Below are 23328 nucleotides of genomic sequence, written 5' to 3'. Positions count from 1 at the left end.
CTTGGATTTGTGGTCAAGGCACTGGGATGATGACCAGTGGCACCTTCTCACCTGGGCCAGGGGATGCTTGTCCCACTTGGTTTGTTTCGGAAAGGTAAAAGCTCATCCTGGAGCCTCCCCTCTCCCTGGAAATAGGAAGACACAGAAAAGTCCTTTCTCCTTTAATTTGAGAATCCCCTTCTCCCTGGAGCAGATCCTTCCCCGCTCCCACTTTGCAGCTGGGAGAAAAGCTGGGATCAGGTTTCTGCTGGCCAAGGCTGCCCCTTCCCACATCCCCCCATCCCACTGCCCCCAATCCCAGCCCTGCCGAGCTCTGCTCCTGCACAAAGCTGGGAGGTGAAATGATTAGCAGATGGATCTTGCTCAAAAGAAAACAACTGAGTTCATCGTTGTCCCACTGCCAGGGGTTTATTCCTGACTGCAACTCGGCCTCTGGAGCTGACAGCACAATTTATGTTCGGAAATGAAACAAATCTAAAGTGGAGTCCCTGGTCCTGTTCATTCCTCACAGTGGGTTTTATATAGGAGTTGCTGTAACTCCTCCTCCTCCCAGTTCCTGCTCCAGCTGGGAAAGCAGAATTTAATGCATTTTGCTGATGGAGAGGGGAGAAATTTGGGATCAGAGAGATGGACCTGATGCCTTTCTGCAATCTTTGTGACTTGATAAAGAAATGGCTCCAGGATCAAACAGCTATTCCCAGTTTAACCAGTCTGCTCAGCCTGTTATGAACCCAGAGATGCTGGGCAGCTCATTACTTCAATATTTGTATTAGGAACCCTCCTGTTTTTCCCTGGAAAATTCAGGATCTGAAGGACTTTGGTGGGCCTGGCTTCCCTCCCTCTCCCTGAGGCTGAAGGCAGCACCTTGGTAACTTTAGGAATTTCCCAAGGGTTGAGCCCTCTGAGCCCTGAGGAGGAGCTCCCCAGCCTCTGCTCAGTGGGATTTGGGTGAATTTCCTGGAGTTTATGTGCAGTGATTTGTTCTCTACTCCCCAAGTAATGGAATCATGGAATATCCCAAGTGCTCTTTATCCAACCCCTCAGCCCTTGGGCTCCACTCGTGCTTTGTTTAAAGCTTTTCTGGGATGAAAATCCCTCTCTCCTCACCAGTAGAAATGGTTTGAATTCCAGCTTGACCTGGAACCAGCTGAACTCTCCCAGCAGGAATGTTCATTCCCACCTCTGACCTGAGCAGCGTCACCCTGGGCTCCCACTGATCCCAGCTAGACCCTTCTGTGTTAAAAACGAAACATCAGCAAAGCCCCGAGTTTCTGGCTGGAAAGATCAGCTGAATTCTGCTTTTTTTACATAGACTCAGTCTGGGGACACGAGGTGGGGCTTTATTTCTCCCCAGCCTCCCGAGGACTGTTAATACCGTCCAGATGTTGATGCCTCATGAAATTTCCAGGATGAGGTCATTGTTTGCTATTCTAAGGCATCCCCATCCCTGCTTCCCTAAATCAGGCTGGTTCTTGTCTGCTCTGGAGTTCATGGAGCTCTCTGGACCTGTCTGTGAAGGATGAAAATGTTCCTTTGGGTCCTCCCTTCTGTCCTGAGCACAGCTGAGAGGTGGCTGCTCTGTATTGAACCCTCCCAGGGTTTATTTTTAAGATTTTAACTCTATTCCTCTTTTTCCATCCCTTTTTTTACATTCAGGGAGTCCCTGTCAGCTCTACAGAGCCAGAGGTGGGTTCTGACAGCCACTTTTCCCCACAGGACAGGCAGGGTCCATCCCTGGGATGGATCTCAGCCCTGCTTCATCCTTTTCCAGCACCGTGGGATGCAGTTGCAGCTCCCTCTCCAGCCTGGCTGGATCCATCCGCAGCCTCAGCCCGGGGAGATCAGGTTCCAGGAAGGATTAGCAGGAGGCTGGGAGCCAGCAGAGCCTGCAGAAATGTTGAGCTGGGCAGCAGAGCTCTGCGAACACAGGGGAGAAAAGTGTCCCCTCAAACATCCCTGCAAAGTCTAAATCCTGAAGGGAAAAAACTTGGGAAAACCTGGACCTGCCCAGCAGAGTTCCCAAAAACCCCCTCAGAAAGGCTCTTTGCTGCTCTCTGTGCTGCAGCAAACCAGAGCTGCTGCTTTTTCTCCCCAAATTCCACTTGCCTCGCTGTGCCATGTGTCACAGCTAATCCCTGGATCCCAGCTCTGCATGGCAGAGATTCCTGGAATGAGGAGCAGTACCAGGATCACACGGAGCCACGTGGAGATCCCAGCAGGGTCTGGGCTCCCCTGAGCCTTCCCTGTGTTTTTAACTCCTTTTTGAGGCTGACCTGACCCATATTTCCATTCCTCTCCACTCCGGCAGCCTCCCAGTTAGGATGGAGATGGATTCCTTCCCTTCCCAGTTTATCACACATGCCCCTTCCGCCTCAGGAGTGCCTGGAGCAGCTCCAGGAAGTTTGGGAGAGAGAAGCAGGAGCTGCTGCCAAGCCGCTCTGTTGCGAACAAATCAGCAGGAGAATTGCTCGTGCTCTCGGAAATTGCTCCCAGGTTGTCAACACGGGCCCGGAGAGGCTTTGGATTTTTCCCAATCCCAGCTAATAGCTGCTGGTCAGCAAAATGAAAAGGTTTTCTGGGGGCTCTCCAGCCCAGTTATCTGCACAAATCCTCTTTGTCCGTTTGGAATTAGCTGATCCCTGCCTGGAGTGGGATCTGTGCTCCTGGGAATGTGACATTTGCTGGAGCTGCATCTTTGGTTCCTACTCAGGTTTTTTAGTTCTTGCAGGGATTTATTTCCTTGAAAGTGGTTGGAATTGATGATCTTGGAGTTCTTTTCCAACCTGAATGATTCCCTGTTTTTACGTGACACCTCAACAGAGTCATGGTGTTGATGAACGGATCAGCCTCCAAATAATCCCATCCAATCCTCACTTCATCCCCAGGGCGTTTTTCTTCCTAAAATTTAGCAAAATCTTTTTTTTTTTTTTTTTTTTTTTAGTTACTTATCCCTAACTTTCCCCCCTCTCCTCGATCCCTTCCAGGATGTTTGCCAGCAGAAGGAAGCAGCACTACTGGCCTTACTCCATGGACTGCACCGGGAACGAGGCTCACATTTCCAGCTGCAAACTGGGAAACCACCTGGCGGGCTCTGGGAAGAACGGCAGCTGTGACAGTGGGATGCCCGCTGTGGTCAGCTGCATCCCCGGCCGCGCCTTCGCCCCCAGCAGCCACAGCGGCTTCCGAAAGGCCTTCAGGCAGGAGGTGAGCGGGGAGCAGCCCCAGCCTGGCCTGGAATCCCAAAATGGGTTGAAAAAGCCTTAAAAGTCATCTGATCCCACCCCCGGCCATGGGCACCTTTGGCTGGGTTTGTTCCAAGCTGGCCTTGGGCGCTTCCAGGGATGAGGCAGCCACAGCTTCTCTGGGAATTCCACCCCAGGAGCTCACCACTGTCCCAGGAGAGAATTTATTCCCAGTATCCCATCTGTCCCTGTCCTCTAGCAGTGGGAAGCCATTCCCTGTGTCCTGTCACTCCAGGCCTTCCTGCCCAGCAGATTCCCAGAGCTCAGGGCAGTTCCTGCAGCATCTGCTGACAGATGCAGAGAGAACCATGGAATGGTTTGGGCTGGGAGGGACCTCAAAGTCCATCCCATTCCACCCCTGCCATGGGCATCTCCCACTGCCCCAGGCTGCTCCAGCTTGGCCTTGGGCACTTCCAGGGATCCAGGGGCAGCCAAAGCTTCTCTGGGAATTCCATCCATCCCCTCACCACCCTCCCAGCCAGGAATTTCTTCCCAATATCCCATCCAGCTGCCGATTAGGGCAGGAAGCCCCCGGGGGGTGGAATCATTCAGCTCCAACTCCTAATGTCCCCTCAGCAATTCCCCTCTCCCTGCACTTGGTTCCCAAATTCCAGTTTTTTTCCTCCATCTCCTGCCTCCAAAGGTTGGGAGAGTGGCTCCCAGGGCAGCTGGCAAAGCTGGGAGTGAGGAGTGAGGAATTCCCTGGGTCACGTTCCTGTTGGAGCTGCTCAGTCTGAGCCAGCTGAGCTCATGCCCAGCTGCTGCTGGGCTGTTCCACAGGCTCTGGAATTCTGCTGGAATTTCCCTGTGGAAATCAGCTGGCATTTCCTCTACCTCCATGTCCTCAGTGAGGAAATGCCCTGGGGGGAGACTGGAAAAACACAACGAGCTTGGCAAGCTGGGTCTGTTTAGTCTAGTGAGGAGGAGAGTGCTGAGCGGGGCGTAAAAATCCCAGGAGATGCAAAAATGTTGGAAAACGAGGCTGGAATTGGTCATTCCCAGTGTCAGGGGCTAGGAGAGGACAGCTTAACCAGCAGCAAACACAGGCTAGGTAGGTGCCAAGGGAAATTTTCCAGCTGCAGCCTTGGGATAGAGGGGAAATCTTGGCAGTTTCTCATCGAAGAATTTTGTGGACTTGTGAAATTGTGAAAATTTGGATTTCGTGGCTGTTCCTGGGTGGTTTTAGCAGGGGATCTATGGGCTCTTCCCAGGTGCCAATAACAGGATAATTATTGGTGGGAATAATGCAATCCCTGCCTGGATCCCAGACTCTTCCCTGTGCCAGAGATTGCAGGATTTAGCTCTGGGAGGTGAAAGGTTTTGTAAATCATTGTTAATCTCCTGAGCCACACGCGCTGCCAAGTAATTCCTTAAGCCTTTGTTTAGGCTTTGTGTGTCCTTGGTGTGACCCCAGCCTGGAGAAAGAGCTCCAGCCATGATCCCAGTTGGAAAAGCCAAGGATTTTTGGTGCTCCCAAACCCAAAGCTTTGCTCTCATCACCTCAACCCAGCTCAGCTCGGCACTGGGGAGAGGAGTGGATGATTAACAGATAATAATTAAATATTATAAACCCAGAAATGAGTGGAACTGGAACTGCCACTCAGCTGGCTATTTCTGACCACAAATGCCAGATGTTTTTATTCCCCTTTTTATTTCTTATTTCATTATTATTTATTATATGTAATTTCTGTATTATTATTGGTCAGAACTGAGCACTCAGGCTCAGGTTTTATAGGGTTTGAGCTCAGTGTTGGTCCTGGATTAAGCCAGGAACCTGGGCTGGAGGTGTGAACAGCAAATAAACCCCTTGAGGGCAGCCAGAGCTGGGCACTGACGGGCTCAAGGCCATTCCCAACCCTCCTGCAAAGCTCCCAGGGAATATGAAAAATGTCTTTTTTTACATTTTTTCCAGGACGGAAAAAGGATCCTAAATCCAAGCACCTGCAGAGGACTTGGATTGGGGTTTTTTATTCACTGCTCACACGGGAGGTGTGAAAAACAAATCCGTGCTCAACAAAATCTTTGCAGATAAAAATCTCCTTTCATCTGGCACTTCTAGGCCTTGGAATTGTGTAATGGATTTTTTTAAGGTGTTTCAGGTGATTCTATGATAATTTTTAGGTCCAGATTTCCATAAATAACCCCTGTAAAGGATGGGTTTACCCATCCCAGTGACCCCACTGCTGCCTTTTGCCCAACCTGGAAACGAAACTCGAGACAATTTTAGTCTCAAGTTAGTAATTACTAATTAGTAATTAAATTAGTAAGGGAGTAATAAAAAAGAGAATCTTTATTTGAAGGCCTTCAGGAGCAGTTATGGAAAGATGTCCACAAAATCTCACCCCCACAGGGATAAGTACATATTTATAGGCTTTAGGAAATTAATAATTGATAAAAATAATATAATTCCTAATTAATAATTCAGAAAAAGCACTAATTAAGAGGACAAGTGGTGACACAATTTCCAAAACCCCTTCTCTGGAGCCTTGCCTTCAGCACAGGCTGTACTTCGTCCCTGAAATGTATCTTGAAGGTTGCTCCCAGGAAGAGCCAAGATAGGATTCGGAAGGCACCCCCAGGGCTTGGAGCTCTGGAATTGTTTTGTCTTTCTGCCTAGGGAAAGGCCATGGAATTCCACAGAATTCCACAGAATTCCACAGAATTCCACAGAATTCAACAGAATTCAACAGAATGACTTGGAAGGTTGGAAGAAAACTCCAAGATCATCGAGTCCAAGCCAGCCCTAACACCAAAAACAAGACCACAGCACTGAGTGCCACATCCAGTTTTTTTTAAACACACCCAGGGATGGTGACTCCCTGGGCAGACCATTCCAATACTTTATCACCTTTTCTGTAAAAAAACTTTCTCCTGCTATCCAACCTAAATTTCCCTTGTTGCAGCCTGAGACCGTGTCCTGTGCTGTGTTTGAAAAGCGCTGGGAAAACCAACTGCTGACTCAACAGGCTGCAGAGCTCCAAATGTATCTGTGAGGAGCACAAAGTGAAAATAAAAACCCAAAAAAGGCAGAACCCAAAAGGCATCGCCACTCCTGTGTCTGTCTCTTCCAGCAACCCCTGGTGAGGCTGAAAGGAGGAGCCAACACTGGGGAAGGCCGGGTGGAGGTGCTGAAGAACGGGGAGTGGGGGACGGTGTGCGACGACAACTGGAACCTGGTGTCGGCCAGCGTGGTGTGCCGGGAGCTGGGGTTTGGCAGTGCCAAGGAAGCCATCACGGGAGCCAGGCTGGGCCAAGGTAAGCCCCACCACAGCTCCAGGCAGTCCTGGTGTCAGGAAAAGTCATCTGCAAACACCAGAGGTTTAGGTCCAAATAGGAGATGGGAATCGTTGAGAGGCACAGACTTCCCAAAATGCCTCACACAGGCCCCTTTTAATGCATAACCTGCCCCATTTTCCTTTTCCTATGGAATTTATGGTTCCTCCCATTCTTTCTTTCATCTCTCAGCATCCAATTTTATTTATCAGCAGACCCACAGTTTGTTTGGAAAGACTGTCAGGAAAATGGATCTGCAAACAGCAGAGGTTTATGTCCAAAAAGGAGAGAGGAGTCCTGGAACCTTATTGGAATAAAGGGAGAGGCCATGGGCAAATTTTTAGGGGGTGCAGCTTCCTTTTAATCCCCATTTCCCTCTCTCTCTCTCCCCACTGAGGTACTTGAGAGGCACAGACTTCCCAAAATGCCTCACACAGGCCCCTTTTAATGCATAACCTGCCCCATTTTCCTTTTCCTATGGAATTTATGGTTCCTCCCATTCTTTCTTTCATCTCTCAGCATCCAATTTTATTTATCAGCAGACCCACAGTTTGTTTGGAAAGACTGTCAGGAAAATGGATCTGCAAACAGCAGAGGTTTATGTCCAAAAAGGAGAGAGGAGTCCTGGAACCTTATTGGAATAAAGGGAGAGGCCATGGGCAAATTTTTAGGGGGTGCAGCTTCCTTTTAATCCCCATTTCCCTCTCTCTCTCTCCCCACTGAGGTACTTGAGAGGCACAGACTTCCCAAAATGCCTCACACAGGCCCCTTTTAATGCATAACCTGCCCCATTTTCCTTTTCCTATGGAATTTATGGTTCCTCCCATTCTTTCTTTCATCTCTCAGTATCCAGTTTTATTTATCAGCAGACCCACAGTTTGTTTGGAAAGACTGTCAGGGAAATGGATCTGCAAACAGCAGAGGTTTATGTCCAAAAAGGAGAGAGGAGTCCTGGAACCTTATTGGAATAAAGGGAGAGGCCATGGGCAAATTTTTAGGGGGTGCAGCTTCCTTTTAATCCCCATTTCCCTCTCTCTCTCTCCCCACTGAGGTACTTGAGAGGCACAGACTTCCCAAAATGCCTCACACAGGCCCCTTTTAATGCATAACCTGCCCCATTCTCCTTTTCCTATGGAATTTATGGTTCCTCCCATTCTTTCTTTCATCTCTCAGTATCCAGTTTTATTTATCAGCAGAGCCACAGTTTGTTTGGAAAGACAAATCCCTCATTCCTTTTGCTGGTGCCCTGAATTAAGGAATGTTTCTCCCCACAGGAGCGTCCCATAATTCAGGGCACAGCAGATTTTTGTTGGGATGTTTCATCTGAGGACCAGGAATTTCTTCCCTAACCTTAAGAAGTCTCTTGAGGCCAGACTGGAATTCTGTGACTTAAAAAGTTTCCCTGAAAAAAAGTCTGGGGATGATGAGTTTGACCTTTTGCTCAGGTAGCTGTTCCAGTAATTAATTCTTAATTGTCTCATCTGCTGCTCTGAAATTCCCTTTGAGTTCTCCAGGACCACACCACGGTGTAATGCATTACTAGAAAGTTCCTGGCAGAAAATAAATCCTGGAGTCAGACTTCAAATGTTCCAATTTAAGAGCAGGACAGTAATTTAGCTCATTATAAATAGAAGAGCATTTGAACAGCTCAGAGCCAGGTTTGGGTTTGGATTTCCTGTTTTTGGGAGTTGGTTTAAATCCCAAAATGTGGTCAAAGGCAAACTGAAACCACCTGGTGATTCCCACACCTCGTTGTTCTTGGGGTGGAAATAAAAAAAATAAAAAAATTTAAAAATTAAATAATAACCAAAAAATAAATTAAAAAAAAAAAAAAAAAACAAAAGAATACACCAAACCCCTTGTGGGAATGACCAAAACAAAGACACCAAATTCTTGTTGTGAGAATAACCAAAAAAAAAAGGTGCCAAACCCTTGGGAGAAGAATAAAAACCAAAAATTACACCAAACCCTTGTGAGAATAAAAGAATGGGGGAAATTCCTTCAGATTGGAGAAGGGGACAGAAGGAAATCAACACGTGGGTGTCCTGAGTCTGGGAAGCTTTAGAACATGACCAAATCCACAGGTTTTGCCAAAAACCCTCTTTGTGGCGGGCTGGAATCTGCTGATGTGTGTAACGGGATGTAGGAAACAGCTTCATCATCCTGGGGGCTGCCACGTGAGGGAGGAGAACGTGGAAGACACTGTTCCTGCCCCATCCCACAGCCTGCAATCTCCCTCTGGATTCCCACATCTTTCCCTTTCCTATTTTTTAGCCCTTTCCCTCCTGCTCATCCATCAGCAGGAGCATCCCTTGGGATGGGTGATGTCCCTTCAGCAGCCAGAGTGTCACGTTTTGGTTGGAAAAGGGGATTTTTTTTTTTGGTCCTGGATGCACAGGGAGCTCTCAAGGCCGTGTCCCTGTTTACACTTTCAGCAACATCCCGGGGGAATTTGGGTTTTCTGAGGGCTCTTTGGAGGAGCAGCCTCCATGTGGGAGGTTGGATTTCACAGGTTCCCAGTGGCTGAACTGGGAGTCCCAGTTTGGACAAAGTGGGAGAGCAGTGCCCTCCGCAGAGCTCAGGGTGTGGGAGGAGGAGTTATCCCACCTGGAATAAACCCAGATTAATTCACCCTTATTTCCACAAGAGGAGGAGACACTGAGCACAGAGCTCAGGATGTGTTGATATCTTAGGAGGGAGAACATGGAATTAAACTCCAGGGAGTAGGTGAAGGCAAATGTTGGATGGCCAGGCCTAATCTGGGAGTTTTTAAGTGCAGTGGCATGGGAGGAAATACAATTTTCCTCACATTTCATCACATTTTGGCTCCATTTCTGTGCCCTCGTGTGCCATAATTTACCCAAGAAGAGCAGCCCTGCCAGGGTTCTGTGGCTGAGTAAGGTCCTGCCCTTGTCCTTTCTCATCTTTGTCATCCACTGGAGTGGCTTTGTTGGGCTGGGAATGTCGGCCTGGCTCCCTCCTGCATTCCTGGAGCTTCCCCCTCCAGTTCTTCCAGGGCTTCCTCCCCCTCAGCCCTTCGGTGGCGGCAGAACGAGCGGGAAGTGCTGCCAGCTCCAGATGGGAACCACAAACAGGATTTTAATGAGAGAGAGGCAAAAAAAAAAAAGGACAAGATTCCCATTCCTCAGCAGCCTCCCCCAGGAATGTCCTGCCAGCCTGTCCAGCTGTGGTGGGAGGGGTAGACACAGGGCTGGCCAAGGTGCCCAAACTCAATAATTAATTGTGGGTGAAATTAAACCAAACACATTCACATCTCTGCCTTGTGCTTTCAAACCAGTTGTGGAAGCAGGAGCTGAGTTTTGTGGGAGGTACATTCCCTTCCATGTTTTTCTGATGGAAATTCCGATTTTCTGCCGCCGCTCAGCCTGGGAGGACCCAAATAATTCCATTTCTCTCTCAGCACCTTGAGCCCGTTCTCTGCAGTTGCCCTCTTCTGTTTCCCTCCATGCTGGAATCCTCGACCTGCCCCAGATTACTTCTCCTGACCCCTCATCCCTGTGGATGTTTTATTCACAGCCAACGTGTCGAGGTCCACGAGTTCAGCGCCAGGCCTTGACTGGGAGCAGATCCCAGCACAAAGACCCAGCCAAAAGGTCACAATTTGTGAATCCCTACAGCTGAGGTTTGTAAATTATGGAACAGTGGAAACTTGGCTTTTCTGGAGATTCTTGCATGCTTGTGTTACAGAGAATACCGGAAAAAAATTTGCAGTGAAATTATCAACAATAATTTTATGGCTTTTTGTTTTATTTTTACAAGAAATCAGTGGATTTTTTCCGAGTTTTGAATGCTGGAGGTCACTGTGATCTTAACAACCTGCTGGGGGTATTCCCTCACCACACAAAAGGACTTTTTTCCCTATTTTTTCCCCAAGGAATGGGTCCCATCCACTTGAACGAAATCGACTGCACGGGCTTTGAGAAGTCGGTCACGGACTGCAAGTTCAACACCGAATCCCAGGGCTGCAACCACGAGGAAGATGCTGCTGTGAGGTGCAACGTGCCAGCCATGGGCTTCCAGAACCAGGTGAGGAGCTGAGGGATCCAGGTGTGAGGGAATCTTGGGCAGGAATCATTTCACCCAAGCTATGAGTGTTTAATTCAGGTTTTACTTAAAAAAAGGAGGGAAAATGAGCATGAATGTCCTATTTTGAGTTTTGAGCTCCTCTGGACTCATCTCATGGGGAAGGTCAGGTTGGACAGGGCTTGGAGCAACCTGGGGTGGTGGAAGGTCCCTGCCCATGGCAGGGGATGGCACTGTATGACTTTTAACCCAATTTTCAACCTTTTCCAACCCAACCATTCCACAATTCCATGCTAACTGCATGACCCAGACACAGATTCCTCTGAGTGCTCCTTCCAAAGGTCTAAAGGAGCAGGGAAGGGAAGCCTTCCCAAGGAATGTTATTCCTGCAGCTGGGAATTCCAGCCCATTGAGCTGCTGGGCTTGGCTGGAGCATCCCCTACCAAAGTCAGAGAAGAACTGAATTCCCTGAGCTTGAGCTCTGTCGAGATTCCAAGTGCTGCTCTGGGATGGTTTCCCAGAGCCTTCCCCTCGAGGAAGATCCCACACAAAGATGGGACACCCCTCCTGATCCCACACAAAGATGGGACACCCCTCCTGATCCCACACAAAGATGGGACATGGTGCTGCACCACCCGAGTGCCCCGAGTCGTTTTCCCTAAGGAAAGATCGGGAATGTGTTCATCCAGTCTTGTTGGAATTCCTTTTTGCCAGTCTGGGGGTGGGGAAAATCCCTCACCAGGCTTTCTCCAGCTCCATGCTAAAGGGGGAGTTTCCTGCTGTGCAGGGCCTGGGAAAATCCAATCATTCCAAAATTCCTGGGGAACAAAACCTTCTTCCCCACCTGCTGCCCTTTCCCTCAGGACTTTGCTGTGGATTTACGGGTTCTGTGTCCTGCAGCTTCGCCTGAGCGGAGGCCGCAACCCCTATGAGGGCCGTGTGGAGGTGCTGGCAGAGCGCAACGGCACCCTGAGGTGGGGCACGGTCTGCAGCCACAACTGGGGCACCGTGGAGGCCATGGTGGTGTGCCGGCAGCTGGGGCTGGGATTCGCCAGCCACGCCTTCCAGGTGAGTCCCCAGCCCAGCCCCACCTGGGCAGTGCGGGCGGATGGATGGGGTGAGGAGGACTGGGAGGAAGGGCTTATTCCAAAAGGAGCTTCAAGGGCTGAGCCGGAAAGACCTTGAGGGTAAAATCTCATCGTGGAGGTGGGGGTTTGGAGATTTGGAGCAGAAGGATTTGGAGCAGAAGGAGCTGTGGATGATGAGAAGTGAGGGAACTCCATCAGGAGCTGGAATGATGGGATAAGGGAGAACGGCTTCCTACTGCCAGAGGGTGGGGTTAGATGGAATATTTGGAATAAATTCTTCCCTGGGACAGTAGTGAGGTCCTGGGATGGAATTCCCAGAGAAGCTGTGGTTGCCTCATCCTTGGAAGTGTCCAAGGCCAGGTTGGAGCCAGCTGGGATAGTGGAAGGTGTCCCTGCCCATGGCAGGGGGTGGCACTGGGTGAGCTTTAAGGTTTTTCAGGGTTTGGTGATAAGCCTTCTGCTTCCCTGAGTTCTCTATTGTTTTCTCTCAGCTCAGGTTTCCCCACATTCCCTGATCCCTGCTCAGCCTGGCGGCTGCATGCAGGTTCTTGTCCCTCCCTGAAATGCAGAGGTCAGGTTCAAACTGGTGTCAGGTCTCCTGAAAAAATGGGATTTTGCTCCTGTGGCTGCTCCAGTGCAGCCCTGAGCAGCGGGGCTTCATCCAGCTCCATGAATTTTTGGAATTCCCTGCTCGTCTCCTGCGTGAAACCCTCCCTGCTTCTGCAGGGCCAGGATTGGGACCTTGGTTCTGCCCCACACTTGGGAGTGTCCCAGGCCAGGATGGACAGGGCTTGGAGCAGCCTGGGATGGTGGAAGGTGTCCCTGCCCTTCGGATGAGCTTTCAGGTCCTTTCCAACCCAAACCATTCCATGACCTCTGCCACCCTGGGCTCATGGAATCCCAACCATTCTCCATGGCCAGGGAGGGATCTGCAGGGCCTCAGGGGATACGCTGGCCTGGGACACCCAGCAGGAAGGAGGCTGGAGCTGCCCACATGCCACTGGAGCCATTCCCTGCTCCAACTGCTTCCTCCAGCTGATTTCCCCCCGTCAAATCCCGGGAGCTGAGGATCTCCACATCCCTGAGCCTTTCCGACTGCCTGGCTCTGTTGACACAGCCCTGAGATTCCAGCGAGGAAAAGGCATTTTTTCCCTGAGCTGAGGCTGCTGGAATTTGGAACAGAGAAGGCCCTTATGCTGCCCCAGCTCTGGGAGCATAAAGCCTCAGTGTACAGAACAGGGCAGCCCTGTGTGCTCCCAGCCTTCCCAAACAGCCGGGGCCAACGGGTGCCGTGGGACACTGGGGGTTTCTTTTCCTGGAAGCTGCTCCCAGCTCGGACATGGACAGGTCTCATCAGAATTTTTCAGGTTCTTTCTCCCCTCCCCTTCTCCCAAGTTTTAGGGTTTGGTGAGTTTGAGTTTGGGTTCCATCATTCCCATGAGTTTTACAAAACTGGGGGATGATGAGAGGAGAGGGAATTTCATCAGGAACTGGAATGATGGGAGAAGGGGGAATAGCTTTCCGCTGCCAGATGACAGAGTTAGGTGGAATATTGGGAAATATACTATTGGGATGGAATTTCCAGAGGAGCTATGGCTGCCCCTGAATCCCTGGAACTGTCCAATGCCAGCTTGGAGCAAACTGGGACAGTGAGAAGTGTCCCTGCCCTCAGCAAGGGGTGGCACTGGATGGAATTCAAGGTTTTTAAGGATTTGGTGACAAAACTTCTGCTCCTCTGAGTTCCCTGCTCCAGCACCCTTTGGCAAGATCCTCCTAGATAATGTGGGGTCTTGCCCTGAGCTTCCTTGGTGGGAAAATCCACATTTTAGGCAGGTAAAAATTCCCCTAAGAGCCACGAAACCCCAAGGAACGTGTGAAATGCCTTTTCCTGCCTTTTTGTTTTTGCCCAGGAAACGTGGTACTGGCACGGGGACGTCAGCGCCGATGACGTGGTCATGAGCGGAGTCAAGTGCTCGGGGACAGAGATGTCCCTGTCCCACTGCCGGCACGATGGGGCCCACGTGTCCTGCCCCAGGGGAGGGGGACGCTTCGGGGCTGGCGTGTCCTGCTCGGAGAGTGAGTAACTCGGGATGTATCCCAGCTTGGCACAAGGAATGTGCAGGGGGAATGGGGTGAGCTGGATACATCAGAACAGGCAGTGAGTTCTTCCTCCAGGGGAGGTTCCAGATGTGGCTGCCTCATCCCTCGGAGTGTCCAAGGGCAGCTTGCAGTGAGCTGGGATTGTGGAAGGTGTCCCTGCCCATGGCAGGGGGTGGAATGGGATGGGATTTAAGGTCCATATTCCTGTATGGTGAATCATTCCCCGCCAGGCTTTTCCTACTCAGACTCAGAGTAGGATTAGATTGGATATTCAGGAGAAATCCTTCCCTGGGAGGGTGGGGAGAGGCTGGAATGGATTTTCTTTAGAAACTGTGGCCGGCCCATCCCTAGGAATGTCCAAGGCCAGGTTGGACAGGCCTTGGGGCAACCTGGGATCATGGCAGGTGTTTGGTACTGGAAATGGCTGATCCTTAAAACCCCTTCCCAAACCACTCTGTGACTCTGAGGAGCTCAGGGGCAGGACCAGCCTCCTCCTCCAGCAGCCGCTTTTGGGGTGATTTTATTTAACTTCACCCACCCGTTCCTCACTGCAGCCGCCCCGGACCTGGTGCTGAACGCAGAGCTGGTGGAGCAGACGGCCTACCTGGAGGACAGGCCCATGTTCCTGCTGCAGTGTGCTCTGGAAGAGAACTGCCTGGCCAGCTCGGCCCACAACACCTCGCTGACCTCGGGCTACCGGCGCCTGCTGCGCTTCTCCTCCCAGATCCACAACAACGGCCAGTCCGACTTCCGGCCCAAGAACGGCCGCCACGCCTGGGTCTGGCATGACTGCCACCGGTGCGTGTCCCCTGTGGGGCTCCTGCTGCCAGGGGCAGGTGACAAATGGCTTCTGTCCCCCTCGGTTTGGGGGTTGGAAGCAGCGTTTGCTGAATTTTGGGAATTCTTCGTTCAGTCCTGAAGCGGTTCAGTTCTGAGTTAGGCGTTGTCTGTGCCTTGCTCTGAGCTGAGCTTTGCAGATGGGACCTGTTGGGTCTCAGTTCCAGGGCTGGGATGGGCATTCCCAGGTGCCATTTGTGGGGTTTTTGTAGGAATTAGGGCCAGGTCTCCAGTCCATGCCCATGGGGGGAATTCTCTGTGTCCAAAACCAGCCCCTGGCACTGGAGAGGAGGGAAAGAAGAGCAATTCACTCTGTCTGAGCTGTGGGAAATGGAAAATGGGGATTTGGAGGGAGATCTGGGGGCATGGGGGAGGTGTGGCTGTGGTGAATTAGAGATGGAGGAGCTCTCCTGGGAGGAAAGGCTGAGGGAAGTGGGAATGTTCACCTGGAGAAGGGAAAGCTCCAGGGAGAGCTCAGAGCCCCTTGCAGGGCCTGAAGGGGCTCCAGGGGAGCTGGAGAGGGACTGGGGACAAGGGATGGAGGGACAGGACACAGGGAATGGCTCCCACTGGAAAAGTGGAGATTTGGGTGCGATATTGGGAAGGAATTCCTGGCTGTGAGGGTGGGAAAGAGCTGGGCTGGAATTCCCAGAGAAGCTGTGGCTGCCCCTGGATCCCTGGAAGTGCCCAAGGCCAGGCTGGAGCAGCCTGGGACAGTGGGAGGTGTCCCTGCCATGGCAGGGGTGGCACTGGATGGGATTTCAATCCCTTCCCACCCAAACCATTCCAGGATTTTCTGACACCTGGGAGCAGACTTGGCACAGACATGACGTGGGAACTCTGCACCCACCACGTACAGATTACCTGAGCAGTTTCTCACCTTTGGGAAAAGGACCCAAAAATGCTGGAATTCTATATTTTTTATGCATCTCAAACCCACTAAAACTGTCAGCAGCTGGGAGGTGGTTTTGTGCTTATTTTTGACAAAATTTGTCCTATAAATACATCATTTTTCAAGGAATTAAGACAGTTTTGGGTAAGTTGGGGGTGGAAAAGGGAGCTGGAGGCCATCCAGGTGCTTTGCTGTGAAATGAGGGCTGGTACAAGGTGGATTTTTCCCTAATTTCATGTAAAACGCAGTGAAATAACTCCGTGCACAGCTCCCATCCTGTTGAAAAAAACTGGGGAAATACCAGAGTGGTCAATTTTAAACCTAAGAGTTCTTTATAATAAGAGTTATTTATAATATGAATTTATACAATTCAATTGCTTTAAAATAAGAAATCTAAAGAGTTCTTCATAAAGAACTTTATAAGTTCTTAAAAATTCTTTATAATATTTCCCAAAGAGCTGAGCAGCACAGGTAGCACTGGAAAAGGGGGAACTGGAGCAGTTTTGGATACCATGGAAGGGAGGACGGATGGGAAAGGGTGAGGAAGAGGCCAGGAGCCATCTCTGCTCCAAACTGGATCCATTTTAGATGGACAGGGATGAACTCAATCCCTCTTCAATCTTTCCAGTCTGAAGAGCAGAGTGTAAACAGCCCAGGGAGTGACTCAGGCATAGCTCAGAAACTGAGTCAGGCTCCAGAAGCTCCAGCTCACATCAAATTTGTTGATTTGAGCCAAATCTTGCCTCGAATCAACAGCCCAGGCTCAGCCTTGGGCCTCTGCTTTGCCTCCTGCCTGGGAGCTCCTGTTTGGATGTGGAAGTAGAATAAAAATGGGGAAAACCCTGAGCAGGGAGTGAAAAATTATTTTGTTCTGGCACATGGCAACTTCTGGGTGTTTTTGGTTTTTTTTTTTTGGGGGGGGGTTTTTTTAGTGAGAGGAAAAGCAGGGAAAAAATCCTCCCCTTCCCTCTTTGCTCCTCCCCCATCTGTAAATCCATGAGCAATGGTGGTGATTGGAAGTGTTTAAGCCGTGATTATTTTTGCAGCCAGAAAGGAGTGGATTTATGCCCTTTTTCCTTCTTTTTTCTTCCTTAAATTCTTAACTGGTTCTGAGTTAGGCACTGTCTGTGCCTCACTCTGAGCTGAGCTTTGCAGGTGGGCCCTGCTGGGTCTCAGAGCAGGGTTCCAGGGCTGGGATGAGCATTGCCAAAGCTGGGATGGGCATTCCCAAAGGCTGGATGGGCATTCCCAGGGCTGGGATTCCCATTCTCAAAGCCAGGGGGACACAGAGTGGCCTCAGGTCCAGCTGTTTCCCTGTTCCCTCACACCCTGGATTTGCTCCTGGTTTCAAAGCTGGGCTCAAATCCAAGGTATTGCAGCAGCATCACCCACCCTGCCGTGCCCAGCCCTGACCACGTGGAACCACAGCTGGGCTTTAATCCGGCATTTCCAGCTCGTTCCCGCTCCGTAAATCCCATGGAATCCAGCTGGACTAAAGCTCAGCTTACTTCTCTGCTGAGCCAGCAGTGGGGCATAAAAATCCCAATGTACCCCGAGTCCAACGTCACCCAAACCCTGCTGGGGTCTGACTTTGCTAATCAGGGATCTAAAAACAGACTCCAGGCTCTCTCCTGGCTTTTGCTGTGCCCAGCAGTGCTGGAATGTTCTCCAGGCAGGGCTGACACCGACACATCCCACTTTAAAACCAGGAAATGTCTCCTGGGTGAAAATCCAGCTCTGAGCTGGATGAGAGAAGCTGCTCCAGCTGTGGTTTTTTGCTGCTAAATTCACATTTTGCTGCTTAAAAATTAATCAAAGCAGCCAGGAGCTGGACTGGGCACAGCCAGTGTGGAATATTCCTGAGAAATGATGGGGCTGCTCCAAGGGATGATTTTTTGGTAGATTTTTTGCCCTTCCTGCCACTATAAAACACTCTGATCCCAGAAAAGCTGGAGCAAGGCACTTAATGAGAGTCCCAGGCCAGGTTGGACAGGGCTTGGAGCAACCTGGAACAGTGGGAATTGTCCCTGCCATGGACAGGGATGGAACAAAATGATCCTTAAATTCCTCCCCACCCAACCAGTCTGGAATTCCATGTAAATAAATCCCAGGAGGCAGCAGGACGGGTGATGGAGCCACACAGGATCATCCCCCGTTCCAGGCCGGAGTTGTCCCACTCCTGCAGCTCCACTCGGCCCTTCAGCCCTGGTAATTAAAGTAAAATTAATTGCAGGGGTAAATTAAGTATCCCTCGGGATAATTGTCCCTGTCTGTCCCTACAGGCACTACCACAGCATGGAGGTGTTCACCCACTACGACCTCCTGAACCTCAACGGCACCAAGGTGGCTGAGGGCCACAAGGCCAGCTTCTGCCTGGAGGACACGGAATGCGAGGCAGGTCTGTGCCACAGCCCCATCCCGGGAATCTTGTCCTCTTCCCAAGCAGGGAAGAGATCCCAAAGGCTGAAGGATGGATGGATGGATGGATGGATGGATGGATGGATGATGGATGGATGGATGGATGATGGATGGATGGATGGATGGATGGATGATGGATGGATGGATGATGGATGGATGATGGATGGATGGATGATGGATGGATGGATGATGGATGGATGATGGATGGATGGATGATGGATGGATGATGGATGATGGATGATGGATGATGGATGATGGATGGATGGATGATGGATGGATGGATGGATGGATGATGGATGGATGGATGGATGGATGGATGGATGGATGGATGATGGATGATGGATGGATGATGGATGGATGATGGATGGATGATGGATGGATGATGGATGATGGATGGATGGATGATGGATGGATGGATGATGGATGATGGATGATGGATGGATGATGGATGATGGATGATGGATGGATGGATGATGGATGATGGATGGATGGATGGATGGATGATGGATGGATGATGGATGATGGATGATGGATGGATGGATGATGGATGGATGATGGATGGATGGATGGATGGATGGATGGATGGATGGATGGATGGATGATGGATGGATGATGGATGGATGGATGGATGGATGGATGATGGATGGATGGATGATGGATGGATGATGGATGGATGGATGGATGGATGATGGATGGATGATGGATGGATGGATGGATGGATGGATGGATGGATGGATGGATGCATGGATGGATGGAATGGGAACCCCAAGTCCTTGATTCTCTTTTCCACCCTCAGCTCCCTCCATCCCAACTCTGAGCTGCTCCAAAACCCCAAACTGAGCATTTTCTCTTCACTACCAAGTGAGGAATTCCAAAAGAAGCCTCCAGCTGCTGGGCTCGGAAGGTGGCAGCTCCTTAAATCTCACCCAAAACACCACACCTGGCATTTATTGCTATGGGGAACAACCAGGAATTTTCTGGGAATTCTGCTGCAGATTTAACACTTCTTGCCTTCGTTCTCCTCCTTTAGATGTGCAGAAACAGTACGAGTGTGCTAATTTTGGGGAGCAGGGGATCACTGTTGGCTGCTGGGACGTTTATCGGCACGACATCGACTGCCAGTGGATCGACATCACTGATGTCCCCCCCGGGGATTACCTCTTCCAGGTGGGAGAAACAGCATAGGTGACACTCCTACTGCTTTTATCTTACCAATCATACCCAGAATTTACCCAATTTGCTCATCTGACACCTCCAACTTCTGTTTATAAAGGGATTATATTCCCAGATACCTCAAAGATAAAGGATTATCCACCAGGATAATCAATGCAAGCTCCCAAGGGGAAAAATGAGGGTCCATGGGCACAGTTTGGAGATGAAAGTCTTTAATAAATCCAGGTCCAGCTAATTCTGGATAGGCCCAGCCCAGCTGATGTTGTTGGCAGTGTTGTCACATTCCCAAAGCACAGCATCCCTCTTTGGAGCTGGTTGGAAGCAACATTCCCTGAATTTTGGGATTAAATGGTGCCATTTGTGGGGTTTTTGTAGGAATTAGGGCCAGGTCTCCAGTCCATGCCCATGGGGGGAATTCTCTGTGTCCAAAACCAGCCCCTGGCACTGGAGAGGAGGGAAAGAAGAGCAATTCACTCTGTCTGAGCTGTGGGAAATGGAAAATGGGGATTTGGAGGGAGATCTGGGGGCATGGGGGAGGTGTGGCTGTGGTGAATTAGAGATGGAGGAGCTCTCCTGGGAGGAAAGGCTGAGGGAAGTGGGAATGTTCACCTGGAGAAGGGAAAGCTCCAGGGAGAGCTCAGAGCCACTTCCAGGGCCTGGAGGGGCTCCAGGGGAGCTGGAGAGGGGTTGGGGACAAGGGATGGAGGGACAGGACACAGGGAATGGCTCCCACTGGAAAAGGGGAGATTTGGGTGGGATATTGGGAAGGAATTCCTGGCTGTGAGAGTGGGAAAGAGCTGGGCTGGAATTCCCAGAGAAGCTGTGGCTGCCCCTGGATCCCTGGAAGTGCCCAAGGCCAGGCTGGAGCAGCCTGGGATGGTGGAACTGGCCCATGGCAGGACGGGACTGGATGGGATTTCAATCCCTTCCAACCCAAACCATTCCAGGATTTTCTGACTGAGGCTCCATTCCCTGATCTGGCTTTATTCAAGTCATCTCTCTCTCTTTCCAAAATAAATCGTATTTTCATCTCCTGCTATTAAAATACTATAAAAACCCAAACTGATTCTTCCTGCTGCCAAATCCCCTTTTCAACCCCACCCTCATCCCTCCATCCCTCCCAGGTTGTGATCAACCCCAACTACGAGGTGGCAGAGTCAGATTATTCCAACAACGTCATGAAATGCCGGAGCCGCTATGACGGGCAGCGCATCTGGATGTACAACTGCCACATAGGTGAGGGCTGGGAATCCTCCAGAGATGCTCCAAGGATTCCTCTCACACCAGGAATTCAATGTTTCTCCCTCATGAAAAGCTCTGGTGCCATCCCAGTGCTGGCACAATCGGTCTGAGAAATTCCTTCTTCTCAAAAATCAAATTATTTTGCCAAGCTGGGATCTCTTTGAATCACAAAGCTTCTCTTGGAAAACAAACAAAGCCTGGAAAAGAGCCTGTTGTGCCAGGCAGGAATTAAAATGTCCCTGGAATGTCAGGGAAATCTCTTGTTTTCTTAGAAAAAATGTAAAATATTCTCATATTTTTGGCCATGGAAATATCAAAACCAAACTAATTTAAATTTGGCTTAGTCCATTATCAAAACCATTTTTAAATGGAATCAACTTGGAGGTGTTTTAGGACTGGTTTTACCACAGAAAATGAATTAACACAACTCCCAGCTCCAAATAAAGCTGGCTCTGAAAATTCCCTTCTTCAAGGAATGTTTTTCCTTGGGGAAAAAAAACCCAAAAACCCGTAACCACCGATTTTTCTCATTATTTTGTTGGGATTTTAGCAGAAAATTCTCATCTTGTGTGTCACATTTCAGACTGTGGCCTAGCTGAGGGAAGTGAAGCCCATTGCAGCTGTTGCATGGGCTCTGCAGCTGAGCTGGGAGATATTTCTAATTAAAAACTAAAGGTTTCACTTATATTTTGTCCTAATTCGAGAGAAAGGAGGGTTTGGTTCTGGTTCTGAACAAACCAAGGATTTGGTTACAAATCGAGCCTTCACAGGCCTTGCTAGGCCTCACTTTAGTTCTGTGGTTTTAGGCACCAAAGCAGTGAAATTTGGGGAACTCGGTCTTGCAAATCCGCAAAAAATCCCAACCCGGCTCTGCTGGGGCCTCCAGGCTGTGCCAGCAGGGCAGGATTGAATTAAATTCATTTAATTACCCCAAAACTTTAAGGCCTTCATTTCCAGGGCACTGGTTCCACCCAGTCCCCGTGTTCCTGAGTGTTTTCCCTGTGCTTTCCCATATTCCCGAGTGCTTTCCCATGCTCTCCTGGTGTTCCCAAGTGTTGTCCTCATGCTTTCCCAGCATACCCAAGTGCTTTTCCCTGCTCCTGTGTTCTCCTGGTATTCCCAAGTGCTTTTCCCTGTACTTTCTAACTTCCAAAGTGCTTTTCCCTGCTCACCCTGTGCTTTCCCAGTGTTCCCAAATTTTTTCCTGTGCTCTCCCAGTGTTCCCAGGTGTCTTCCTGTGCTCTCCTGGTGTTCCAGTGTTTTTCCCTCTCCCGTGTTCCCAAGTGCTTTTCCCTGCTCCAGTGCTCTCCTGATGTTCCCGAATGTTTTTCCCATGCTTTCCCAACATTCCCGAGCTTTCCCTGTTCCCGAGTGTTTTTCCCATGTGCTTCTGGTGTTCCTGAGTGGTTTTCCCTCTCCCAGTGTTCCCAAGTGTTTTTCCCATGCTCTCCTGGTGTTCCCAAATGTTTTTCCCATGCTTTCCCAACATTCCCGAGCTTTCCCTGTTCCCGAGTGTTTTTCCCATGTGCTTCTGGTGTTCCTGAGTGGTTTTCCCTCTCCCAGTGTTCCCAAGTGTTTTTCCCATGCCCTCCTGATGTTCCCCAATGTTTTTCCCATGCTTTCCCAATGTTCCTGAGCTCTCCCTGTTCCCGAGTGTTTTTCCCTGCTCCAGCTCACCCCGTGCTCTCCCTGTGGCCTCTCCAGGTGGTTCCTTCAGCGAGGAGACGGAGCAGAAGTTCGACCACTTCAGGGGACTTACAAATAACAACGTGTCAGCCCGGTAGAATTCCCACTAATTTAAGGAAGCCAGGACTCCTGCTCCGGCCCTTCCCGAACCACTGCACCCCCAGGAAATCAAGCCTCACTCAAACTCTGAATTTCAGGTGAATCATTCCTGAAGAAGCCTCTCAGTTTTTTAGGTGCTCCTGCAATTCCAGCCCCGCTCCTGAGGGGAGCTTCCAGCTCTCCTCAGCTCCAGCTCTTCACCATTTCAAAGATTTCTCCCGCACTTTGCAGCACTCCTCGCCTCAGGTTGGGTGCCAGCCACCCAAAATTGTCTTTATCCTTCATTTCCAAGGTGTTAGTTGGGAATTTTCAGCTCTTTTCCACTCCCAACACCCCTGCTCGTGCTGCTGCTTCCTGCGCTCAGCTCCGACTCCAGCTCAGCAAGGAAATACAAGGAAAGGAAGAAGGAAAAAAGGAAAAAAGGAAAAAAAAGGAGCAGCTTTTTGCGAGCAGAACAGTGTAAAGCTGAATTTAATACTGCAGTGAAACGCTTGGATCCAACAACCGCCAGTCTGGAGGGGAGCAAACGCAGAACATGGAATTTCGCATGGAATTTCACACTGAGCCAAAGCTCCCCGAAGCGAGCCCTCAGCACCCAGAACTCAGCAGATTCCAAGGGATGAGGCCTCTGGGCTGGGAATTCCCATCCCAACAGGTGCTGTGCCCATCCAGGAATTGCCTCCTGCCAGGATATTCCATCTTTTTTTTTTTTAAAGGATGAATTATCCTTGTGCACCTTGCAGAGGGAATTCCTGGCTCTCATGCCCAGGGATCTGCTCCTGACGGAATTCCCAGTGCTCCTCTGTTTGTTTGAGGACACACTTTGCTACAGAACTCAAATAAAAACCTTTTCCCTGGAAAAAAAAACAACAAAAAAATCCCTTCAGAAGCCCTTGGTGTATTTATCTTCACAATTCCTGGAAGTTTGGGGGATTTTCCCCCTTTTCTCCAACCAAAGTCATCTGGAATTCCAGCTGATTCCACAGGGGATTCCAACTGGCTGCAAACTTCCCCAAAATCCCACCTCACAGGGATTGTTGTGAGGCTTAAAAATGCAGAAATAGTTGGGAGGTTTTGTCATTTCAGGGCAGCTGACAAAGGGTTTTAACCTCCTGGCCATCAGAAAATCCCATTTTTCCCTCAGAATTCCAGACTAGAGCGCAAGCAGAGCCTGGATGGGGTTGGAAGCTCATTTTAAATCCAGCTCTCGGCACATCAGCACAGACAAATTCTG

At 50.0% G+C, this 23328-nt stretch overlaps 1 protein-coding gene across 4 annotated transcripts in view; it reads left to right on the top strand.

Annotated features, from left to right (window-relative positions):
* The window catches only part of LOXL2 (lysyl oxidase like 2), a 49957-nt gene extending 27408 nt beyond the window's left edge, over positions 1 to 22549 (top strand). For all 4 annotated transcript variants that reach the window (XM_058859350.1, XM_058859351.1, XM_058859352.1 and 1 more), the window contains 10 exons: positions 2985 to 3204; positions 6314 to 6497; positions 10411 to 10562; positions 11460 to 11627; positions 13558 to 13723; positions 14302 to 14545; positions 17759 to 17874; positions 18925 to 19061; positions 20192 to 20303; positions 22014 to 22549. In XM_058859350.1, the coding sequence (XP_058715333.1) occupies positions 2985 to 3204; positions 6314 to 6497; positions 10411 to 10562; positions 11460 to 11627; positions 13558 to 13723; positions 14302 to 14545; positions 17759 to 17874; positions 18925 to 19061; positions 20192 to 20303; positions 22014 to 22093 (1579 nt within the window). In that variant the 3' untranslated portion in view covers positions 22094 to 22549. The remainder of the gene's footprint in view (positions 1 to 2984; positions 3205 to 6313; positions 6498 to 10410; positions 10563 to 11459; positions 11628 to 13557; positions 13724 to 14301; positions 14546 to 17758; positions 17875 to 18924; positions 19062 to 20191; positions 20304 to 22013) is intronic.
* Positions 22550 to 23328: the final 779 nt, after the last annotated feature.

The sequence above is a fragment of the Poecile atricapillus genome, chromosome 29 (assembly GCF_030490865.1).
Source record: "Poecile atricapillus isolate bPoeAtr1 chromosome 29, bPoeAtr1.hap1, whole genome shotgun sequence".
Lineage (NCBI taxonomy): Eukaryota > Metazoa > Chordata > Aves > Passeriformes > Paridae > Poecile > Poecile atricapillus.
The sequence above is the reverse complement of the archived record's forward strand: the minus strand, read 5'-3'. Positions and strand labels throughout refer to the sequence as shown.